The sequence below is a fragment of the Saccopteryx leptura genome, chromosome 1 (assembly GCF_036850995.1).
Source record: "Saccopteryx leptura isolate mSacLep1 chromosome 1, mSacLep1_pri_phased_curated, whole genome shotgun sequence".
NCBI lineage: Eukaryota > Metazoa > Chordata > Mammalia > Chiroptera > Emballonuridae > Saccopteryx > Saccopteryx leptura.
The window spans coordinates 151,216,900-151,238,634 of record NC_089503.1 but is presented as its reverse complement, the minus strand read 5'-3'; the positions used below and the strand labels follow the sequence as shown (position 1 = coordinate 151,238,634).

At 41.7% G+C, this 21,735-nt stretch overlaps 1 protein-coding gene across 3 annotated transcripts in view; it reads right to left on the bottom strand.

Moving 5' to 3' along the window:
* Positions 1-21,735, bottom strand: part of ARL15 (ADP ribosylation factor like GTPase 15) — a 371,944-nt gene that overhangs the window by 195,093 nt on the left and 155,116 nt on the right. For all 3 annotated transcript variants that reach the window (XM_066377760.1, XM_066377778.1, XM_066377769.1), the window contains exon 3: positions 19,406-19,465. In XM_066377760.1, coding sequence (XP_066233857.1) covers positions 19,406-19,465 — 60 coding nt within the window. The remainder of the gene's footprint in view (positions 1-19,405; positions 19,466-21,735) is intronic.

Sequence of the window (21,735 nt, the reverse complement as noted above, 5' to 3'; positions counted from 1 at the left end):
CAGTTTTTCAAACTACCCTTCAAATACCTTAAAAAACTACTTTATCCCCAGTGGCACCAATCGACATGTGTATGATGCATTCAAATCACAAGCAGAATCCAAAAGTGAACTATAGAAAATGTGACTTCTGTCTAGAGCAAGTCACTTTTCCAATGCATCCTGACGAAACGTACAATTTCCTCTGTTTCTGCAACCAGCGGGTCTGGACCAGTCATCACAGGCTCCCAGCTGCAACAACTCACATTCAAATTAAAACCACGAAAACAGCATCACAGTGTCAAGATTCACACAATCTGATCTTTTAACAGATTGTGAGGGGGTAAGAAAAAAAAAGCCATACATTAAAAGGAGAATCCGGAGAAAATGTTACACAATAAAAACATCTGAAAGAGCTTAAGCACACAGGCAGGATTCTGGTTTTTGGACGGCCCAGGAACGCATGTTAAACAAAACTCACAGCTTGCTCTTAAACAACGGCTACATCATAAAAAAATATTTCTTTTTATAGACACGGGGCTGAGGGTTTTGCTGTTTATATCTCTCCCAGCATACAAACCCAGGGCTCTGCCAGGGCTGTGTCCCCTCTGAGTCGACTGGGAAGCCAGACAGAAGAGGCTGCCCAGGTTTCCTTCAGCTTAGTTCGGTCTGCATCCAGAACTGGCCCGAGCATCTCCTCGTCCTCGGTCGCTTATGCGTCGGCCTGCAAGTTACACAGTGCCAAATGTTCCCCTTCCAGCTACAGATACTAAAATGTTTTGTTGTTTTAAAACTTGATTTAAAACTGCAGTACAGGACTTTTTTTTTTTTTTTTTTGCTCCAGCCTCCCCCAGATCAGCAAGCTGAAGCAACGTTCAAACAGGGTGGCTGCCTCCAGCACACACACCGCAAACAGGAGTGGAGCCAGCCGCCTGTGCGGTGCTGGGTTCTCGGTCAGCTGCGTTCCAGTCCCAAAGGCCCCCGCTGATGCACATGGCTGTCCTGGACCTGCCCGCTTGTCCTCCTCCAGTGACCCGCCCCACTGAACTCCCTGGACAAGCTTCCTGGGGAGGTTTGCTCCATGCAGAGGCGTGCCCCTCTGTCCCTCCTCTCTCTCTGTTGCAGGGTTCACGCTTGTCTCTCAAAAGGCCTTCACATTTCCAGGCAACACTTTGACAAGCCACCGGTTCTCCCAGCCCTCTGCTGACTTCTTCTTACGTGGCTCCCAAGCCCTGGCCCAGAAGAGCCAGAAGAAAGACAGAAAACACTAGACAATCTATACCAGTAAAAACGGAAGTGTTCTTGCCATACCACACCTGCCCTCAAGGCTAACAATCCAGCTTCTCCCATGAACATGCCCTAATGAAGCCAGGGGTGTTATCAAGATATGAGATGCTGAGATGAGAGAGAAAGAGCTTTGCCTCCAGTCCCGTCCGCGCCTCCTAGGCCTGCCACCATGCGTGTGATTTCTCCACTTCTCCTCCTTCCCAGTGACACGCTGTCCCAGATGACAAATGAGAGGGAGTATAGAGGATTCTAATTTCATAACAGCCTATAAAAGTTTCCCCCCCAAGTTACTTAACCCGAAGTTAAAGTTGTCTACAATAGCTGCACATGATGGATTCCAGGGGTTCTTGAAACCCAGTAACATGAAGTAGCATCCTTGGAAGAAATGATACATTTTGCAGAAAAGCAGGATAAGAAAACAGGGAGAACCTCGCACACCAAGACTTAGAATAATTTTAGAATCAATCAAGGGAAAGTGACATACAGATAGTTCCTTGATGTTGATTTTTCCTTTTTCCTTTTCTTCTCCACTGGCTGAAGAGAAACAAACTTCGGACAGCTGGTGGAGACAGGCAGCCCAGGGCGGAAAGGGTCATGAGAGCAGAGGCTCAGGGCTATTTGAGGTCTAGGATGCAACAGGACAAAGGAGTAGGTAGGCTCCTACCTGGAGGTCAGGAAGAGGGTATGTACCTAAAACGAAAGGACCACTAAGTGAAGATGTCCCTGGGCTCCCAGCCCCAAAACATCACACAGGACTAGGACAGGACTCAAAAGCATTTAACTTGACAAAGGCTGACATAGTGAAATAAAAAACAAACAAACAAAGAAAAGGGTCTTGAAGCTGGGTGTCCTGCCCTCATCAGAAGTGTGTGTCTTGGTCATGAATTGTCATGTCTGTGTCTTCATTTCAGGTAGAAACCTCGGCAACCTTGTTGCCATGGGCCTTTCAAGGATTCAAAGAAATAAAGAAAGCAACATTGAAGAAAATTAAAGAGCAACTTCGCCTAATAAACAGGTGCTCAGTGTTGCGGTCTTTCGTCCACAATACAATGCACTGAACGCTGGGGACCAAGTTCCCCTCGCGTCACTCATCTGACGTCTGCATTTGGGTCCTCACCTGAATCTGTAGCAAGAGTTCAACTCAACTTCATGACAGGTGACACCCATTAGCTCAGAGAGGAAAAACAAGCCCAGGAGGGGGCCGTAAGAAAACCAACATCTGCTCTCCAAGCTTGGAGGATGGAAGGAATCTACGTTTCAGTCCTGAAATTTCAACCGCCACCGCCTGTCCCTCACACAAGAGCCGGCAGCTTCTCATGCTCACAGCCGGCAGCCCCTACTCCTGCTTTATGGGCACGTGCGAAATCCAAAACGACTAGTGAATTTTATTTTAGGCCTGTTCAGAGGTAACACCTAAGAACTGTAGCTGTTTTTTAAGATTCCAGATGTAAGGTATAATCATTTTGGATATTAACACATGGACACTTAAACAGACTTTCATCTGCTCAAGGAGAGATGAAGAGTCCTACAACTTGATAAGGATGAACAAAAAAAATACAAAAGTACACCGCGGGGCAAAAGTAGGTTTTACAGTGGTTCCTTTGGAAAGTAATACAATAATGAATAATGAAACAAGAAGGAACTGTTTTACTTATGCACAACTATAATCTACTTGTGCCCCACCCTGTATATATATAAAAGAGTAACATCATCAGAGACAGCCCTCATTTGAAGAAAAAAAGTATAGCCATCTAATTATTAGCTATATATTCAAGCCCCACATCTGAAAACTAAAGATCCCAAGAAGTTGCCTCTGAATTTTCAACCTCCCGGGTGGCATTAGGTCTGTTCTCATTAAGATTCAACCTAACTGGGACAAGAAAAAATTCACTGATACCTAATTGTACTTAAGAGAATTTGGGAAGAAAAAGGACAACTGACACCAGGAAAGGCCCGCAATCCGCCTCAGAGCCCTACACTGTGGGCTGCTTAATACCACGGCCATCTGCCGCCGCTCTGGCTGTCCTGCCCGCTGGGGTCTGAGACACAGAGGTTATGCATCTGTGCACCCCAAACTAAAACACACCGTCCCCTCAGAGAAAAAGAGCACAGTGGCCCCACGTCCAGGAGCGCCAAGGGCAAAGCACAGAGGGGTAAGACCTGTATCTTACGTTCCACCCTCTGAGCAAATCACGTACAGAATAGTATTACACATGAAGAGATCTCCAACAATCCCCACCAGATGTTTTGCTGAAACTTGCAAAATAAAACAAGAAAAAAAGCAAATAAAAAATATAACCCTTTTAGGCCTAAATACGGTCTGGTTGGAAAACTTGAACCAGTGCTGCAATGTGGCTAGCTCAAGATTCAATTATTCTAATATGTTTTGAAAGCAGATGCTTGTTTAATATATTTTTACACCTTAGTGTTATTACTACTTTTTTGTCCTCAACCTCCTACTCTATGAGATCTGCTTCTTGCAAACTGCAGAAGGACCGACATGGATACTAATCAGAAGTTAACTGCTAAGGTTGGGAAGAGCACATTGTATCTGTACAGTTTTGAGTATCCCTACGGCATGAACCCTATCTGGATTATTCTGAGAAACCTCTCAGTCTTTGTATAATGAATCTGTCATATGTATTTCTTTGATTGAATGCTGCGGTACCCAGACAGATTAATCTGTCTTCTTTTATTAGCCACGAGATTTTTTAAAATCTACACATTAAATTGATGGATTTGATAACAGCTTCATCTTAGAGTTTTAAGTGCTTACATATTTAATCTGAATAATTCAGCAATATATAATGATCCAGAAATTGGTATTTTTCTTTGAGTCTTTCCTCAGTCACATTTTTTTAAAACCACAAACATTGACATAGCCTATTTAAAATAACTCCTTATTATTTCTTATAACTACAGAGCCATAAGAAAAGATGAAATACTGCCATTGGCAACAACATGGATGATCTTTGAGAATATTATGCTAAGCAAAATAAGTCAGTGAAAAAAAAGCTAACTACTGTATATGATTTCACTCATATGTGGGATATAAAAATACAACCCATAGACACAGACAACAGGACGGTGGTTACCAGAGGGAAGGAGAGGGGGGTAGTGGGGGATAAAGGGGGCCAAATATATTGTGATTGGAAGATGGTTTGACTTTGGGTGGTGGACACACAATGCAACATACAGATCATGTATCGCAGAAATGTACGCTTAAAAAGCCTGTGTGATCATATTAACCAGTGTCACCCTAATAAATTTAATAAAAAGTAAGCCCTTCCTGGAGAGCAATCCAAGTAAAGGGCCATAAATGCTCTATAAAACATACTTTTGGTGATTTTTAACCTGAGATAATTGAAAGACTGACTATCTTTTAATTTCTACGGGGAGAGAATACTTTTAATAGTTTGCGGTATATTTGACATATAATAAACTGCACGTATTTAAATTGTACAGTTTAAGTTTTGACACATGTCTGTACCTGTGAAATTATCACCACAATCAGGATAAGAAGTGTCTCTACTACCACCCCCAAATTTACTTAGGACCCATTAGGGCCCTCCAATCTCCCTCTCCCTTTGACCCTATTCCTATCCCTCAGGCATTCACTGAAAATCTTTGTCACTAAATATTAGCTTGTATTTTTCTAGAACTTCATTTAATGGGATATAAATGTATCCCAGTGTGGGAATACTACGTTATGCACTCCATTTTGTCTGGTTTCTTTCCCGGAGCATAATTACTTTGAGATGCACCCAAGTTTTGAGGCATGTACCAATAGTCCCTTTTTATTGTTTTTGTTGCATACTATTTCATGGTATGGCTATACCACAATTTGTTTACCCACTCACCAACCGATGACATGTGGGTTGTTTCTATACAGTTTTGTCCTATTACAAATAACGTTCTACGAACATCTGTGTTCACAATTTTGTGTAAACTTAAGTTTTCATTTCTCCTAAGAGTGGAATGCCTTCATTATAAGATTGGTTTGCATTTACTTTAAAGGACTGTCAGACTGTTTTCCAAAGTGGTTTGTTGCACCTTACACTTCTACTGTCATACAGGACGGTCCCAGTTCCTCTACATCCTTGTCAGCACTTAATATATTCAGACTTCTTAATTTTAGACACTCTAAGACGCATGTGGTGGTTTCCATTTCTCTTTTCCTAATGACTTATGATGATGAGCAACTTCATATGTGCTCATTTGCTTCTTTTGTATTTTCTTTGATCAAGCATCTGTTCAACTTCTTAGCCCGTTTTTAAGAATGCTGTTTCTTTTCAAATATTAAATTCTGTGTGTTCTTTCTATGTCTTGATACAAGTACTTTATCAGACATATGATTTGCAAATAATGTTTACCTAGGCTTGCTTTTCATTATCTAACAGTATCTCTCAAAAATTCAGAAGTCTCTGAGTATTATGAAATCCAACTTACCAATTTTCTCTTTATGAATCATGCTGCTGGTCTTATTCAAAAATAAATCTCTGCCTAACGCAAGGCTATAAAAGTTTTTACCTACGTTTTCTTCTACAACTTTTAGTTTTACGTTTTAGATTTAGGTCTAGGATTTATTTCAATTTACTGTATTTTTCGTTCTATAAGATGCACTTGACCATAAGACACACCTGATCATTAAGACACACCTAGAGTTTTAAGGAGGAAAATAAGAAAAAAAAATCCAGAACCAAATGGTGTGTTAAAATATTTAATAAAATACTATATTTTTCGCTCCATAAGATGCACAGGCATTTCCCCCTCCACTTTTTTTGGGGAAAAAGTAAGTCTAATGGAGTGAAAAAAACGGTAATTCTGTACCTGGTAAATGGTTCGAGTACTTTTAAATCTTGTTTCAAGTATCATTATTTTTGTCTATTTGCTATTATTTTCTCATTTTGTTGCACTTTAGTCAGAAAACACATGCATGGTCAACTGTGTAAAAATTTCACGTGTATTTCAAAAAAAATCATGGTTTTCTATTGAGTATAAAATTCCATAATTATCAGATCAATTTGTTATTTGGCTATTTAAGTCCTTTATTTATTTTTATTTATTTGGTCTGTTATCATCTGAGAAAAGTATGACTAAGTTTTCTACTAACTACGGATCTGCTGAAGTTTCTTACATTTTTCTTTGTTGTAGCTTTTTATAGCTCAGAATTATGTAATTAAATATGTGAAAGTTTAGGATCACTCAGTTACCTTAGTACATCAACATGAAACCTTTTTATTCTAGTCACCAGTGGTTTTGAATTTCATTTCATCTGATATTAATACAGGGTGGGACAAAAGTAGGTTCATAGTTGTGAGCGCATGAAAAAGAGTTCGTTTTTGTATTGTCACTTATTAATGACTGCATTATTTTCCATAGGAACAACTGTAAACCTACTTTTGCCCAGCCCTGTATTGCTCCAGGTACTTTTTTTCCCAATGATCTTTCCTTCAGTTATCTTTTCTATCTCTTGATTTTTACTTTACTGCACTTTTTCACTGTGGAAGTGTCTCTCTTCGCCAGATAGAGCCAAATATGTTATAATCGTTTTTATGCCATCCGTATTATAAAAGGAGAATTTAACCTATTTACGTTTATTGTGATTATAGATGTATATATAGATGTTATCTATTTATAACATTTTGTTGATATTTTGTTTTGTCACTTCTTAAAATCTCTGCATTTTGCTGAATATATCAAATATTCTTTGCTTTGTATCTTTACAGTGTATTATTTCTTTAAAATCTTTTTTAAAAGTTTTCATAAAATATTCAAATACAAAAAGATCAAAAGTTGTATTTGATCTCAACAAAATTTCAAATGCTTCTCTATGATGACTTATTATATTAACTGAATATTATATTAACTGAATTAACTTTTCAGACAGATTTTTAAAACATTTATATATATCATCCTACATTATAGTTGTAATATTTACCGTTAACATTTAAAGATATATATTCAAACTTTAAAAATACTTTTGTTAATTATAATCTATACTCTAAATTTGAAGAGAATATATGTTCATAGTTCTTTCTCTTACCTGACTAGGCCATCTCCCATGTTGAAATAAAAAAAAAATGCATTTATTGTGTTTCTGTGATAACAATGCTTTCTTTGCAGTATGTCTAGGTATGTGTCTTCCCATGGCTCTAAGAGGGCTCATTAAATCTGAATTCTCTTTTTTTTTCATATTTGAGGCTCTTTTTCTATTATTTCTTTGATTATTGTATTCTCTCTGGCTCCTCTTTACTCTCCTTTTAGACCTCTTCTCACAGGGACACTGCAATTTGTGTAACTATTCCCTGTTTCTTAAATTTTCTCATAGTCCCAAAATATTCCCTTTGCAAGGCATTCTGAGGAAATTCCTTAACTCAGTCCTCTGTTCCACGAATTTATATCTGAGTTGTGCCAACTGACATTTTCATTTAAAAATTTATAGTCAACTTTTAATTTCCTAAATTCTGTGTCAGATTATCTTTCATAAACACCTTCCTGTGGCTCTCTGAAGGTCTTTTTCTGATCACTTTATTCCCTCTAGGTCTTTGGATATTTTTTTTCTGATTTCTGAATGGGTGATTTTCCTCGTATCTCAGGGTATGTTCTCATTATATGCTTATCTTTTGTTTGAGAATCTCCATTTGCTGCTCTTTTGTTTACAATGGCCTATTTCCCAAAATTAATAGGGACAGATAAGTGTCCTGTGTCCTGTACATGAATGTGCACACACGTATGTGGGTTTTCTAACCAACCTGGCGGTCGGCACATTACTGGGGCACTGCCCCACCTCTCTGAGTCTAGTACCCACACTCAAGGATTTAGTTTTTGAGTAAACACAGCTGCCATCCACTACTTAACATCAGGAGAGGAGAATAATAAAAGCAGAATTCCAAATATAAAGCCCCAATTAATAACCCTGAAAGCTCTCTGGTTGATAATCCTGATGAAGTCCCTTTCCTCTTCATGTCTCTATGGTCAGTACCAAAAGCTTTGTCTTGCTTTCCCTCTTTACAGATTGAAATCTATCTTTGTTACAGATTTAATTTATTATTGTTTGTTTTCTGATTTTTGTCATTTTATGAGATTTTGGCAAGGAAGGGAGAATAAACAGATTTTAAAGAACCAGCCTTCAATTTTCAATCATCGGGGGTGCACATTCTCAGATTAAAAATGATAACTGACTTCACATGATAAATTTTTCACATAATCATTTCTCACAATGATGCCGTTTCAAGATTAAAATGATCAAGGGTCTCAATATAGCCTTTTGATAATCCTTTGGACCTTAAGAAATTAAAAGCAACAGAGTATGATGCCTCAAAACAAACCTGACCAGTTCTGTTTTATTCAGCTCAAACAAGTGTTTGAGAATCAACCTAGTCTGGTAAGTGGTGAATAGCTACCAACACATTACCTCTTCAGTTGCCAGCTTGCCATCCCAATTATAAGAATCTACACAGAACTGTTTAATTTTTTTCTGAGAACTTCCATAATCATTATAGCCAACATTACTCTCCCATCAAAATGACCAAAGAAATGGGCTCAGAGGTATATGTGTGTGTGTGTGCGTGCACGCACATGCGTGTGTGCGTAGGAACTGTATCCTTAGGACCTGGCATGTAGTTAGAATTCATTAAATATTCATTGAAATGAATTCAAAAAACATCATTTTGCTCCTGAAGGGTCTAGCATTACTCAAGCATTGTGGTGACATAATTTAGCAAATTTCCCTCAAGCTTAGAACTACTGATGTATTTTATACTTAAATACAATGAACCCTAAAGATGTTGGTATGTTTTCCAATTACTTATAACTTTTTTAGCTGGTTTCCAGATAAGACAAGATTGAGCCAAACTCTCTGTCCACTCCATGACTTCTGTCTCATTTGTTCCTTTTCCTGGTCTGTCTCTTCTTCTATGACGTCTCCTTTGTCCTTTCTATAGAATCCTACTGCACCTTGTACTCGATTCTGTTAAAATAATACCACCCACGCTGAAGTGTGCTGCTTCTCAAAGTAAGCAGTGGTCATAGCAACGCTGACCCGTTAGCCTTTGTTGTTGTTTGACATCTGCAGGGTCTCACCCACACTACACACAGAGGAAGAAGACTTTGGGATTTATCAAAACATTGACTTGCACAGAAAAGTTAAAAATAAATAATTGAGGAAGCCAGGGTTAATGGGAAACAGAGACGATAATGCGTTATAACCCCGCACGGTTGTTAGATGGGTGGCTCTACGGCTCCTACAGAACAAAGCGAAGTAGGGACTATGAGTTTGCAGATAAAAAACAAAAACGCACTAGTTATGTGACAGCAGACAGGAGAGCACTCATCAGCACCCTTGGCTGCTATGAAGGAAAGCACCTCAGCACTCGGCAAGTCCAGAACCTTGCCCCAGGTCCCCGGGCCCGCTAGCGTAGAAACACCAGTCGCTTGACTTCCAGTGCTATTGCCGCAACACCACACTGAAACCAAACACACAGTGAGAACGAGCTGCTATTACAGCACCTGGGTGGAGGGGGGACAGAAAACCGCCTCCCTCGTGAGGGACAAGGAGTCACACTGAGAACCCAACCCAAATGTGCCCCGTGAGAAAGTCTGCTATAGCTGGAAGGTACCAAATGGCCAGATCACCCTACGGAGCAGTTAGAGCTGAGGAAGTGACCTCATGGGCACAGGACACCCCCATTGCCAAGGGGGGGGGGAAGGTGGTCAAAGTGCAGGAAACTCATTTCTAGAATATTCTCTATGTGTACAGTCGCAGAAGAAGCGATTATTAAAAGCTATACTAAACGATGCCTGGGAAGACAGATTTTTTTCTGTAAATGTCCTAGGGCATTTCTCCAGAAGAAAACAAAAATTAAGGTCAGGCCTCCATCAGCTAGTAACAGACTTCTGGGCCCCCAGCTTCATTTACTTGGCTCCACGGAACCCTTGGCTCCGATTCCCCTTAGCAAGTGTAAAAAACGCTTGAACACCAGCACCCTGGGATCCAGTTCAACCAATTTAGATAGCTGTGGCCTTTCAACTCCCGTCCAAGCAGCCTGGCCATGGACCAATATCATTTCCCCTAGTACAGCGTGAGCCCGAGCGGGAGAGTACACAGCTCAGAGGGCCAGGAGTTAACGGGCCATTCCCAGGGCAGAGAGCTCTGCTTCTCCTGCTAGACCAGGAAACAACGCAACATTAACACACTTCGGTCATGCAGGGTGGCGTGTCACACGTGAGCCACAACAACAAAAAAGTGAATGAGAATTAGAATACTACCATTTTTTTTTTTTTTAATTGGATGTATTGGGAGTGACACTGGTTAACAAAATTATTCAGCCCTCAGGTGCCCAATTCTACAACACATCTCTGGATACCATAGTGTGTTCACGTCTCCGTCCATCACCATTTATGCCCCTTGTGCCTTCCCCCACTCTGGGCAATCACAACAGTTTGGTTTGTGTCCATGAGGTTTTTTTTTTTTGTCCTTTTTGCTCAATCCCTCCACCCCCTATGAAAGCATCTCTCTTGAGAAGCTTTAGGCAATTTAACTTTTCTTTTCCAGCCCAACCCCTTGGGAAATAAATAGTGATGATTTATTAAAACTTACATTTTACAGATAAGAACACAACAAGAAGTTCAGATGCAGAGAGGACAGAGTGTCTTGGGGCTGCACTCCACAGACCGGGCCACATTTCACCCTCACAATTATACAACAGATGCAGAAGACGCATCCATCTCCCCATGCGGTGCAGACGGCAGCGGCCTGGTTTACAAAACCGGTCACAAGGTATTCCGCAGACCAGCCCTTCTTCGGGGCCCCCGCTCCAGGCGTCCATGACCCTTTGCCAGGGTCACTCATTCAGGCCACCCCTCCCACGGAAGCCCATGTGTGGAGATGTCTAAGATGAACCGCAAGGCACTTTCTCCTACACCAGCAAGCAATCCAGGCAACTCTGCCTATCCTTAAAGCGGCGTGGCCATAAGAACCCCTTCCCGTCCGTCTATCTGTCCGTGCTGTCTCTTTTTCAACCACACTGCCCACTGATCGGTTTATACTGCCTGGATTCTTCCTCTGCCTCTGTTGTATAGCCACTGAGTACATGAAATCCATAGGTACTCAGTTGAATTATTATTTATTTGTTTATTTGTTGTGGCAGGGCAGGACAGGGGGTCATCCAGTAAGAACAAATTCTAAAAGAGCCATACCACCTGGGTTAATTTTTTTTAAACAGGAGATAGAGGTGGGGATGTGGAGGAATAATCATCATACCCGCAAAACGGTGAAAACATGTCAGAGAAAAATTAGAGAACTATCCTTCCCTCTGAAGTAAGTTGTAACAAAAGATCATGAAGGGAGAAAGCTGTATTTTGGTGAAAGGCATCGCACGGCCAGGGACAAAAAGCAGAAATTGAAGGAAGCAGGCAGCAAGCAGGATCCCCCTCTCCCAGCCACCCTCCCCCACAACAGCCTGTCAAGTGTGCCCTGTACAGTTTTGGGAGAAATTAAGGAATGCAAATGACCTGGACAGATTCACAGTCCCGAAGATGACAAGCAGGACACAGGGAAACAACACCTTTCACACGGGGCCGAGTCCTCTAGACAAACAAAGAAAGGGGACAGAGTCAACATCTGTTTCATATAACAGCTTGGCTGCCACAAGAAGCAACCTTGAAAAAAAGAAAAACGGCTTAGCTGACAACTCTAAAAAAATCATTCAGTCACTGTTGCATGGGCTGAAGTCAACGGGCAGATGGATGGATGGACGCAACTGGCCCTTACCACCACACCCTCGCCACCTTCTGGAAAAAATTCAACTCGTCTTTAGAGAACAAAAAAAAAAAAGAAAATCAGGTGCACACAAAAGTCTCCATAAACTTTCCTCCTGATGGACCACAGGCAACCGTGAACACTGAAATGTAAAGACAGCTCAGTGTGTGAGCTTCTCCTAGCCTTCCCCACGGTCAAGTGGGGAGATGTGACCACCACGGAGTGTGATGGTGGGGGTGGAGCGTTAGGGGACGACAAATGGACAACACAGACATAGGACCCTTAGGTTGTCAGAGGGAGTAAACAAGTTACTTCCTAAGAGCAGTTGTGGTCCCGGAACTCAGTTCGGGAAAGAGAGGAATATGGCAGTGCCCAGATCCTTACTGGTAAACAGGAGCAAACACCCGACCTGCTCAGACATGAAATTGTCCTCTTTGGAGTCTATCAACCTACCAATAAAATTTGAAAATCAAGGGACAGAGACCGACATATGCGTGCAAATCTGTTTGTGGATTTAAGACATGAAAGCTCAGCAGAGCTGTGATGTTGCCGCAAGGGGACCCCTGCCTTCAACTCACCAGAAGGCCAGATGCCCTCACCTCAGTAATTTGGCTAAAACGCGTAAGCAAAATGGAGCAAACACTACCAAGGGGCACTAGGCGTTCACAGGGGTCCATCAGGTGGCCACTTAAAACAGGAGAGGGGTGAGTTGGGGGGAGTAAAACACTCCCATGCGTGCAGCGTGCAGTGCCAGCAGTACAAGAGGCAGCCACCAAAAGACTCCCTTCCCAGGGACTTCACGGCTTAAACAGGTGCAGTGCAATGCGGAGACTACCTCTTCTATGTGGGAGAGGCATGACCACAAAGAGAAGAAGCCATCCAAGTGTGATCCGGGTTATTATTGTTCAAGACATTGGGGGAAAAGGCTTTACTGAAAGGTGTTTTTGGGGGGGATGAGGGAGTGAGGATATAATTATGATATAATGCAAGTAAATCTTCCAGAAATGGTAGCTATGGGGCAGGTGATCTCTAAATACTTGAGCAGACACTCATTTCATCTTCACAAGGATTTTATGAAGTAGAAACAAGGATTATGTGATGTACGAACAAGGATTCCTCCATTACCTACAGGGAAACAGAGACTCTGAAGAGGGGACTCGCCTAGAATCACAAACAACGGCTGGGCTTTGAGATACATTCCTAGGAGGAAGGACGATTCTTTGATAGTCTGTCCATCCAGAATAGATGCACAAAACCCAGAAAAATAGAAATAAACAACAAAAAAAGAAATAAACAATAGAGCAAGACAGGTCGAGTAATAAATGACAACTAAAAGAGAAAGAATTTAGATTGGTTTCAACAAAAACTTCCCAAATGAAAGAAAAGGCAGGAAAAAAACCCCCAAAAACAGTTCACTGAGCAATACACTCCAGACCAGGGGTCGAGCACCTATGGCTCACGAGCCAGATGTGGCTCTTTTGATGGCTACATCTGGCTCGCAGACAAATCTTTAATAAAAAAAATAACGTTAAAAATATAAAACATTCTCATGTACAGTGTGTCCGTAAAGTCATGGTGCACTTTTGACCAGTCACAGGAAAGCAACAAAAGACGATAGAAATGTGAAATCTGTACCAAATAAAAGGAAAACCTTCCTAGTTTCTGTAGGATGATGTGGCAGCATGTCAAAACTTGGAACGCGCTTCCTATCACATACCACACACTACAGCATGTGAGTATTGCTGTACTGACAATGTTTGGCTCTACGTATGCATATGAGCAGTCTTTCTCACATCCAAAGAACGTTAAGACCAACCTATGATCACGTTTAACGGATGGAAGTCTCAACGCCTGCATGAAGCTTAACTTCACCACATATCAACCAGACTACAAAGCCATCAGCAAAACCATGCAGCACCAGAAGTCACATTAATGGTAAGAAGTACTTTATTCATCATTGGTTAGCAACAGCCTAACAACGCTATTAAAAAGAATTCAGAGACTTATTGTACTTTAAAAGTGTTGGTCTTACATAAAATGCATATATTTACTTGTATTTAGTGTTAAACATATTGTATAGCTCTCACAGAATTACATTTTAAAATATGTGGCGTTCATGACTCTCTCAGCCAAAAAGGTTCCCGACCCCTGCTTCAGACTGTCCTTCACGGGGTCAGACAAACACCCAGCCTCACTGGACGGTACTGAAACGTCCCTTCCGCATGGCAGGGATCAGCCTGGACATCTGTCCTGAGCCTAAGGAAGTGGTGTTTGGCTTTAATCAAGGAGAGAAGTTAAGTAGAGAGTCTTCCCTTGTGTGCACGCGAGGCTGGCACCTGTCTCCACACTAGAACGACCACCACGTTCTAGAACTCGGCCTTTTATGCACTCAGGAAATGTCCGCCAAACACGTGAATTAGGGAGAATGAAGGAGTTTGAACAGGACATGCCTGGGGAAGATTCCAGATGGTCTGGAAAGCTCAGACAATGCCTCGTTTCAAAAGGTAGCCTCAGGCAACTGGAGGGAAGCATGGTCCCAGGTCCCACATCAGGACCAGCACTAAATGAGGCGGGTTTGACTTGAAAGGATTGAAGAGACTGAATGATGGAAACAAATGAGAACATCACCTGCAATAATCAGAGATGAAGTTCTGTAAAAGTTTTTGAGCAGAAAGCAAGGTGTCCATGTTTCCTCGATGCAGTGTTAATGGAAAGAACGCCAATGTGGGAAGGCTAAATTGTGCCTGTGATCAAAGCAGCGGCCGCGGGACCTGTAGGGGCCCCGTCCCGCCGTGCCCAGCACTGGATCAAGGTTCTGCATACACAGTACATGGGTTAAGTGCAAGCACTCAGGCCCACTGCCTGACCCTGTCTCCAAATAACCGTGATCAAGTCACCCAATTTCCCTAAATAGCCTGTGTCGTGTTATCTGTGAAATAATGAATCTGCTCTCTATCACAAAGCTGCAAAGATGAACTGAGAATGTGGGGGTGGGGGAGAGTAAGGGGAGCAAGGGAAGAATAGAAAAAGAAAACGTCGAGTTCCAACTTCACATCACGATGGGTGGGCAGCACCTGTGCAGCCCCGGAAGCTGCAACAGGTACGTTGAGGAGAGCAAGTCATTCTCAGGATGGTGAAGACAGAACTCACCTGTTGGACCACAAGGCTGGACAGATGGTGTCCATCTCTGTGTCACCTCTAACCTTAACCTTGTTCCTATTTTCCCCCATAATTTTATTAGTTTCAAATATTTGTTTTCACGTCTGTCTCTGTGGCTGAACTGTGAGTCCTTGGAGACAGGGGATGTGTTTTAAATCTCCTTTATTCATATTCCCTAGAATCACGCTTGACACAAGTAACTGCTAAAATGACTGGAGAAAGGTCCATATGAGAAACACTCATATGAACGAGAGTTAAAGAAATCTGCAGGTGAAAGATGTAAGAAACACCCTCATAGAGGGGAAAAAAATGATAACATAGAATTAGGTATGTTACATGTTGTTCACATCATCTATATATGTGCATATATGCAAACATCTACCAGTTATGTGTACAAACATAAAGTTTACTGTGAGTTCTCCCCAAAGTCACTTTCTTTAATTTAACTCCACGAGTCATTGCTGCTCCATTCCATACCATGTCTCCTTACCGCATAAGGAGCACGAGTTGATGTCTGTTTCGAAGAAGTGAGAAATCTAAATTAAGGCTGAGAAGGGGCTGCTGGTGAGCATTGGGACTATCTGCAGGGGCAGAGGAAGACGTCCACAGGGAGGCTCAGGGCCAGGCCGGCCTCTCGGACTCAGGATGGGCAGAACGACGCCCGCCCCCAGCACTCCACCCTCCAGAGCGTGGCACCCAGTGTCCGCCATCTTTACCTCAACCTGCCTGAGCTTCTCCCTTGATTTCAGAATCTTTCCCAAATTGACAACCTAACTGAACTCAGATTAAACCTGTGTTCGCAGAAGCCCTCCATGTGTGAGTAAAGGTTTCCTATCTTCACACATTGATCCTAAAACCTCCATTCTTTCCTATTGAAATCAGACATCCTCAGTCAAGCAACCTCCTCTCAAACAGCCTGGTTTCAGTCGGTCATTATTCTCCCTAAATGCCACAGACCGTATATGGGGATGAGCTCCTTGATACGTAAGATCTACTCTAAATCCTGGGGGAGCTACTCTCTTTACCTGCGTTAGCTTCCCGTTCACGCATTCTTGGATGAGACTTAGCCTCGTGCCCCGTCCTGTCCGAGGCAGAGGAGCCCTCAAGAAGTGTTTGTAAATAAAGGAATTAGTGAATGGGCTACCAAGGAATGGAACTCCCTCTATTGCTTGTCTCCGAGCACGTGACCCAGGGTACAGATCAGCTACCCCTGGACACAGTCTCTCAACTGAAGACAGAACTACTCAAATTGAGGGGACAGAATACCATGTGCCTAATACTACATATCGTTAGCCTGGGAACTGATGTACTCATCTCCACTCCTGCATCTGTTCCCTGTGTCTCACCTCATCGCTGAATAACCGAAAACTCAAACTTTACCACCAAACCCCTACAGCATCTTCTCCACTATAGTCTCCATTTCAGCAACTGTCAGGGCACAGTATTGTGTTTGTTTGTTTGTTTCCTGGCAAAGTTTCACCTGGGAACAGATGGATTCCCACAAAACACGCCTGCCTTCTATTTTGATCTTTTATTGTACAGTCAATCCTCACTTAACATCCTCAGTTTGCTCTGGGAGTTGCAGTGAAAATGATTTTAACACAGGCTGACTGACCTGAGCAAGAGTTATTGAGTTCCTACAGCGTCTCATGGTCAGGACAAAAACCATGCTGAATAAAACTACGTTATTCAAGGACCTGCTGTCCTGTACATGAAGTCAAGGCTATAAAAATTTCTTCAGTGTCCTTCAAGTTTTTAATTTGTCCAGATACATTCACTATTTAGATTACCCAACAAAACATCGATAGATAATAAACGCCTTATCAATAAATAAACAGTTTCTTACACCTGGAGGGTGTTCAAGCAAAGTTCTATGTATAGTCTAGTAATAAAATACTATGTAAGTATCATCCATGTTTAAAACCAATAGACTTCTCAATTCATGCATTTTGAATCTAAGGACTTTTATAGTATGTTATCTTGACTACAATACTAAGGGCCCTGAGAAGTAAAGAGTCACCAGAAACCATAAGCTAAGACAGAGTTGGTCAAAAGTAGGTTTATAGCTGTGAGTATGTGAAATAAGGCATTTATACTTGCATTATCTATGTATTATTGTTGTATTTACTTGTATTGGAACTGTAAACCTACTTTTGCCCCCCATATCGAAATATTCACTCTAAATCAGGGGTCCCCAAACTTTTTACACTGGGGGTCAGTTCACTGTCCCTTAGACTGTTGGAGGGCCGCCACATACAGTGCTCCTCTCACCGACCACCAATGAAAGAGGTGCCCCTTCCGGAAGTGCAGCGGGGACTGTATTTGGGGATGCCTGCTCTAAAGGAACACCGTCTTTCAAAATTTTTACATGGAAAATGTACTCTATTATAAGAATATTTATGTCTTAGGACTTTTGTAGTCAAAATGACAAAACCAAATATCTTAAAGGAAAATCAGAAGTCATCAACAGTTGATTTTAACAACTACACCAGTCAAAATTAGCTAGAGCAGTGGTCCCCAACCTTTTTTGGGCCACGGACTGGTTTAATGTCAGAAAATATTTTCACGGACCGGCCTTTAGGGTGGGACGGATAAATGGACAAAATAAAATTATGCGACCGGCATAAAAACTGTGGTATTTTTAAATATAATTGTCAAACTGACGAGACAAGCATCAAGAGTGAGTTTTAGACGGATGTAACAGGGGAATCTGGTCATTTTTAAAAAATAAAACATTGTTCAGACTTAAATATAAATACAACGGAAATAATGTAAGTTATTTATTCTTTCTCTGTGGACTGTTACCAAATGGACCACGGACCGGTACCGGTCTGCAGCCCAGGGGTTGGGGACCATTGAGCTAGAGGACAGACTGGCAGAAGTATGCCTGTCCTGGACACAGCTCCCTACAACCACACCTGAGGTGATCAGGCAATACACAATGAGATAAAATAAGAAGGCATCAAGCACTAATGAAATCAAGTTTGAGTTTCAATTTTATCAAGTTAAAAATAAGTCACAGTTTGAAAGAACTTTTAAAAAGAACAGGGTAAGGTCAATATCACAAAGTGATTAAAGAAGAAATAGAAGAAAACTTTCTTCTAAGTCATTAAACTCACCCATGGTCCACTGAACCCCAGCACATTCACCGTTTCCCTATGCAGTTAGAGAATTTAGTAGGTTCACTGAACTGACTGATTTCTTTGTTGATCCATTTACATGGGTAATGACCCGGACTGACATAAAACACAGCCCCCAAATCCCAGACAGAGACAGCAATGGAAGACTGAGTGATGTATAGTTTAGGGTGCAGCCTAGCCAATAAATGCACCAGGCCAGTGAAGAACCCCCGGGCAGAGATTTATTATTGGAACAAATACACTAAAAAGATTTGATACAATAAAACCCGCCATATAAACACAAACTCCTCTAAAATACAGTTCTTTGCCCCGAATAACAGAGAGCTTATTTTTCTATGTTGTTAAATTCTCTTCAGACTTTTCACTTAAGAATACATTTTGAGGCCCTGGCCGGTTGGCTCAGCGGTAGAGCGACGGCCTAGCGTGCGGAGGACCCGGGTTCGATTCCTGGCCAGGGCACATAGGAGAAGCGCCCATTTGCTTCTCCACCCCTCCGCCGCGCTTTCCTCTCTGTCTCTCTCTTCCCCTCCCGCAGCTGAGGCTCCATTGGAGCAAAGATAGCCCGGGCACTGGGGATGGCTCTGTGGCCTCTGCCTCAGGCGCTAGAGTGGCTCTGGTCGCAATATGGCGACGCCCAGGATGGGCAGAGCATCGCCCCCTGGTGGGCAGAGCGTCGCCCCTGGTGGGCGTGCCGGGTGGATCCCGGTCGGGCGCATGCGGGAGTCTGTCTGACTGTCTCTCCCTGTTTCCAGCTTCAGAAAAATGGGGAAAAAAAAAAAAAAAAAGAATACATTTTGAACAAGTAAAGCCTAAGAGAACAGTTTCTGAAAAGGCCCTAAATAAGATAGTCCTTTGACTCATACAAAAGAAAACAAAGTTTGTATTACTTAGAACTATTAACAACCTTTAAAACATATATAAAGAGAAAGAAATATTTCAAGGAAATGTATTATATCAAGAGAAAAGCAAAAATAAATCACCTACTAAAGGAACAAATCATGATGCTTTAATTGCATGTAACACATTAACACAAATTAGTAAGAGTGAAAGCCAGACGTAGAAATGAGTTGAAGTGGTATACCTCCGAGTTCTTTTACATTCAAGATGGCGTTCTGGAACGGCACTGCTTTTATACTGAAACCTAAAATCAGAAAACATAAAAAAAGAGAATTAGTAATAATTTTTTAAAATGCAGAAGATGCTCAAATCCTTGTTTTAAGGCAGATTAAGAGATGCTTTCCTTAGCTCGTATTTACACTGGAAACACATAATTTCCTAGATAAATTGATAATCTGATATTGTTGCAACATTTTTCAAAACATAGCTGTGTATTACAGCAAAATATAACCCTTTACTTCAACACACTGTCTTATTCTTTAATATATATTGTCACTTTGAAAATGTTATTAATTGTAAGAAAGTCACTTTGAAATAATAGAGAAAAACCTCAAAGAAAATATTAAATCTATTGGGAACCTTTGCATCAAACTAATTCCTAAAGTTAATTTTCTCTCACATGTAACTCAGCAACCCTAGAGATTAAGGATCTAAATTAGAACCATCTTGTAGTGGAATTACATAGTATTTATGTTAGTTGTCTTTTAAGGATGTGGTTATACATACATTTTTCTTCCATTACTTATGCAAGGCAATCATTTTATAATGTCTGTAATAAATGATCCCTATTAAATATATATTCAGAGTGTAGCTTTATCATTAACTATGTATTTAGGACTTAGCTATCATCATGTAAGTCAATTAAATAGCAACATATGTGAGTGTGCACATCCCTCTGCAAAGACATACATGCACACATATGTAAACAAATGTGTACACTAAATATTTCTGAAAAGCTCCACTAGAAACTGGAAGGCAGAGTCTCTTGAGAGAACTGATGGTTTGGAGGTCTTAAATAGAGCAAAGATTCTTTAGTCTCATTTGAATGTTTCCCCATATACAAGAACCTCTTTTTCCATTAAAAGCCTTAATGATTTTTAAAAGTTACTCAGCAATTTTCTGAGCACCCGACCACTTTAAGATTTTAAGCATTATTTAATATGTACAACTGCAAGACAGACTGAACACAGTCCCCTTTTCAATAAACTATCCAAGTAAAAAAGAAGACACAGATTGTCAACTGAAGCAAGTTTGGTAAGTGCCTGGAGAGGTAAAGAGATACAAAGAAAGTACCACGTGCCTAAGAACAATTCTTTGTGTGTGGCCGTGCTTTTGGAAGAGAAAATCAATCCATACCCTTTTTATACTCCACCCTCTTCTTCCCACTCCTTTCCTGGTATACTTTCCTAGCCCTTGAAGTTTGTGGATGTCACTGGCCACTTCAGGCAGGGAATAATCATGTGATGGTTCATCAGTGACTTTGGAGTCAGACAGAGCTGGGCTTCTGTGCGCTCTGCGCCTGCAGGCATCCTACGAGCCCAGGCTTCCCTGCTTGCAGACGGGGCGTGATAGCATCTCCCTCCCAGGGTTGTTAGAAGGATAAGATATGTATGCGTTATGCTCATCACAGCGCCTGGCGCAGCTATGCACACGACATATATAACTGTTGGCATTCTGTGTCAATACTTCACTGTTGATGATTTAATCATTCAGTCTGTGTATCTTCTGCAACCCCGATGACAGACTCAGAGGTCAGAAATCCTGGTGGCCACTAATTGAGCTCTGTCCTTAGCTGGAGCTGCCCAGATGACCATGCAATGAAAAGTACCTTCGCTGGAGGGATGCAAGTGTTAAGAGCTGAAATCTGCCACACGGAACATCAGTGTGCATTGAGCTCACGAAGGATCTTCCAGAACATACCCTTCCCATGTGGGTTCACCACAGACAGGCATGGTGGGCCCTGTGGTATGGTTAACGGTGCACAAAGAAGAAGCGAGGGGGGAGGCCCGGGGCCCTCGGGAAAGCCTCCCCAGGTGTCTGGCCTCGGGGGAACTAGTAAGGAAAGCCAATGCCAATCACAACACTGCTGGCACGGATATTTGCCTGCAGGAGGCTTGGATGCTTGAATGTATTCACCTACCTCCTGGAGGTGCATATGGATTAAAAGGCAATGATTGTGAAACCTGAAAACAAAAGGCCCCGTGCAAATGCTGAACAATCTACTAGCGGTGAGGTTCAGGACAACTCAAGCTTGGGTTTTCCAGAGAAATGGGACGGGCCCCAACAGTCATGCAGACAGCAAATGTTTCATCTGCTTCGATTCTTCAGAGCTGACAATATGCAGGCACCCAAAGGAAAGTAGCAGCCTTCCAGAAAACTGCCACACCCATATGCAAAATACAACTTTTGAAATGTATCATTCCAACAGGCAGATTATATCACTGTTACTGTCTTTAATCCCTGTGCAGATTTTGTAATAAACTGACTACAGAAATGTCCTCAAATGTCCATGCC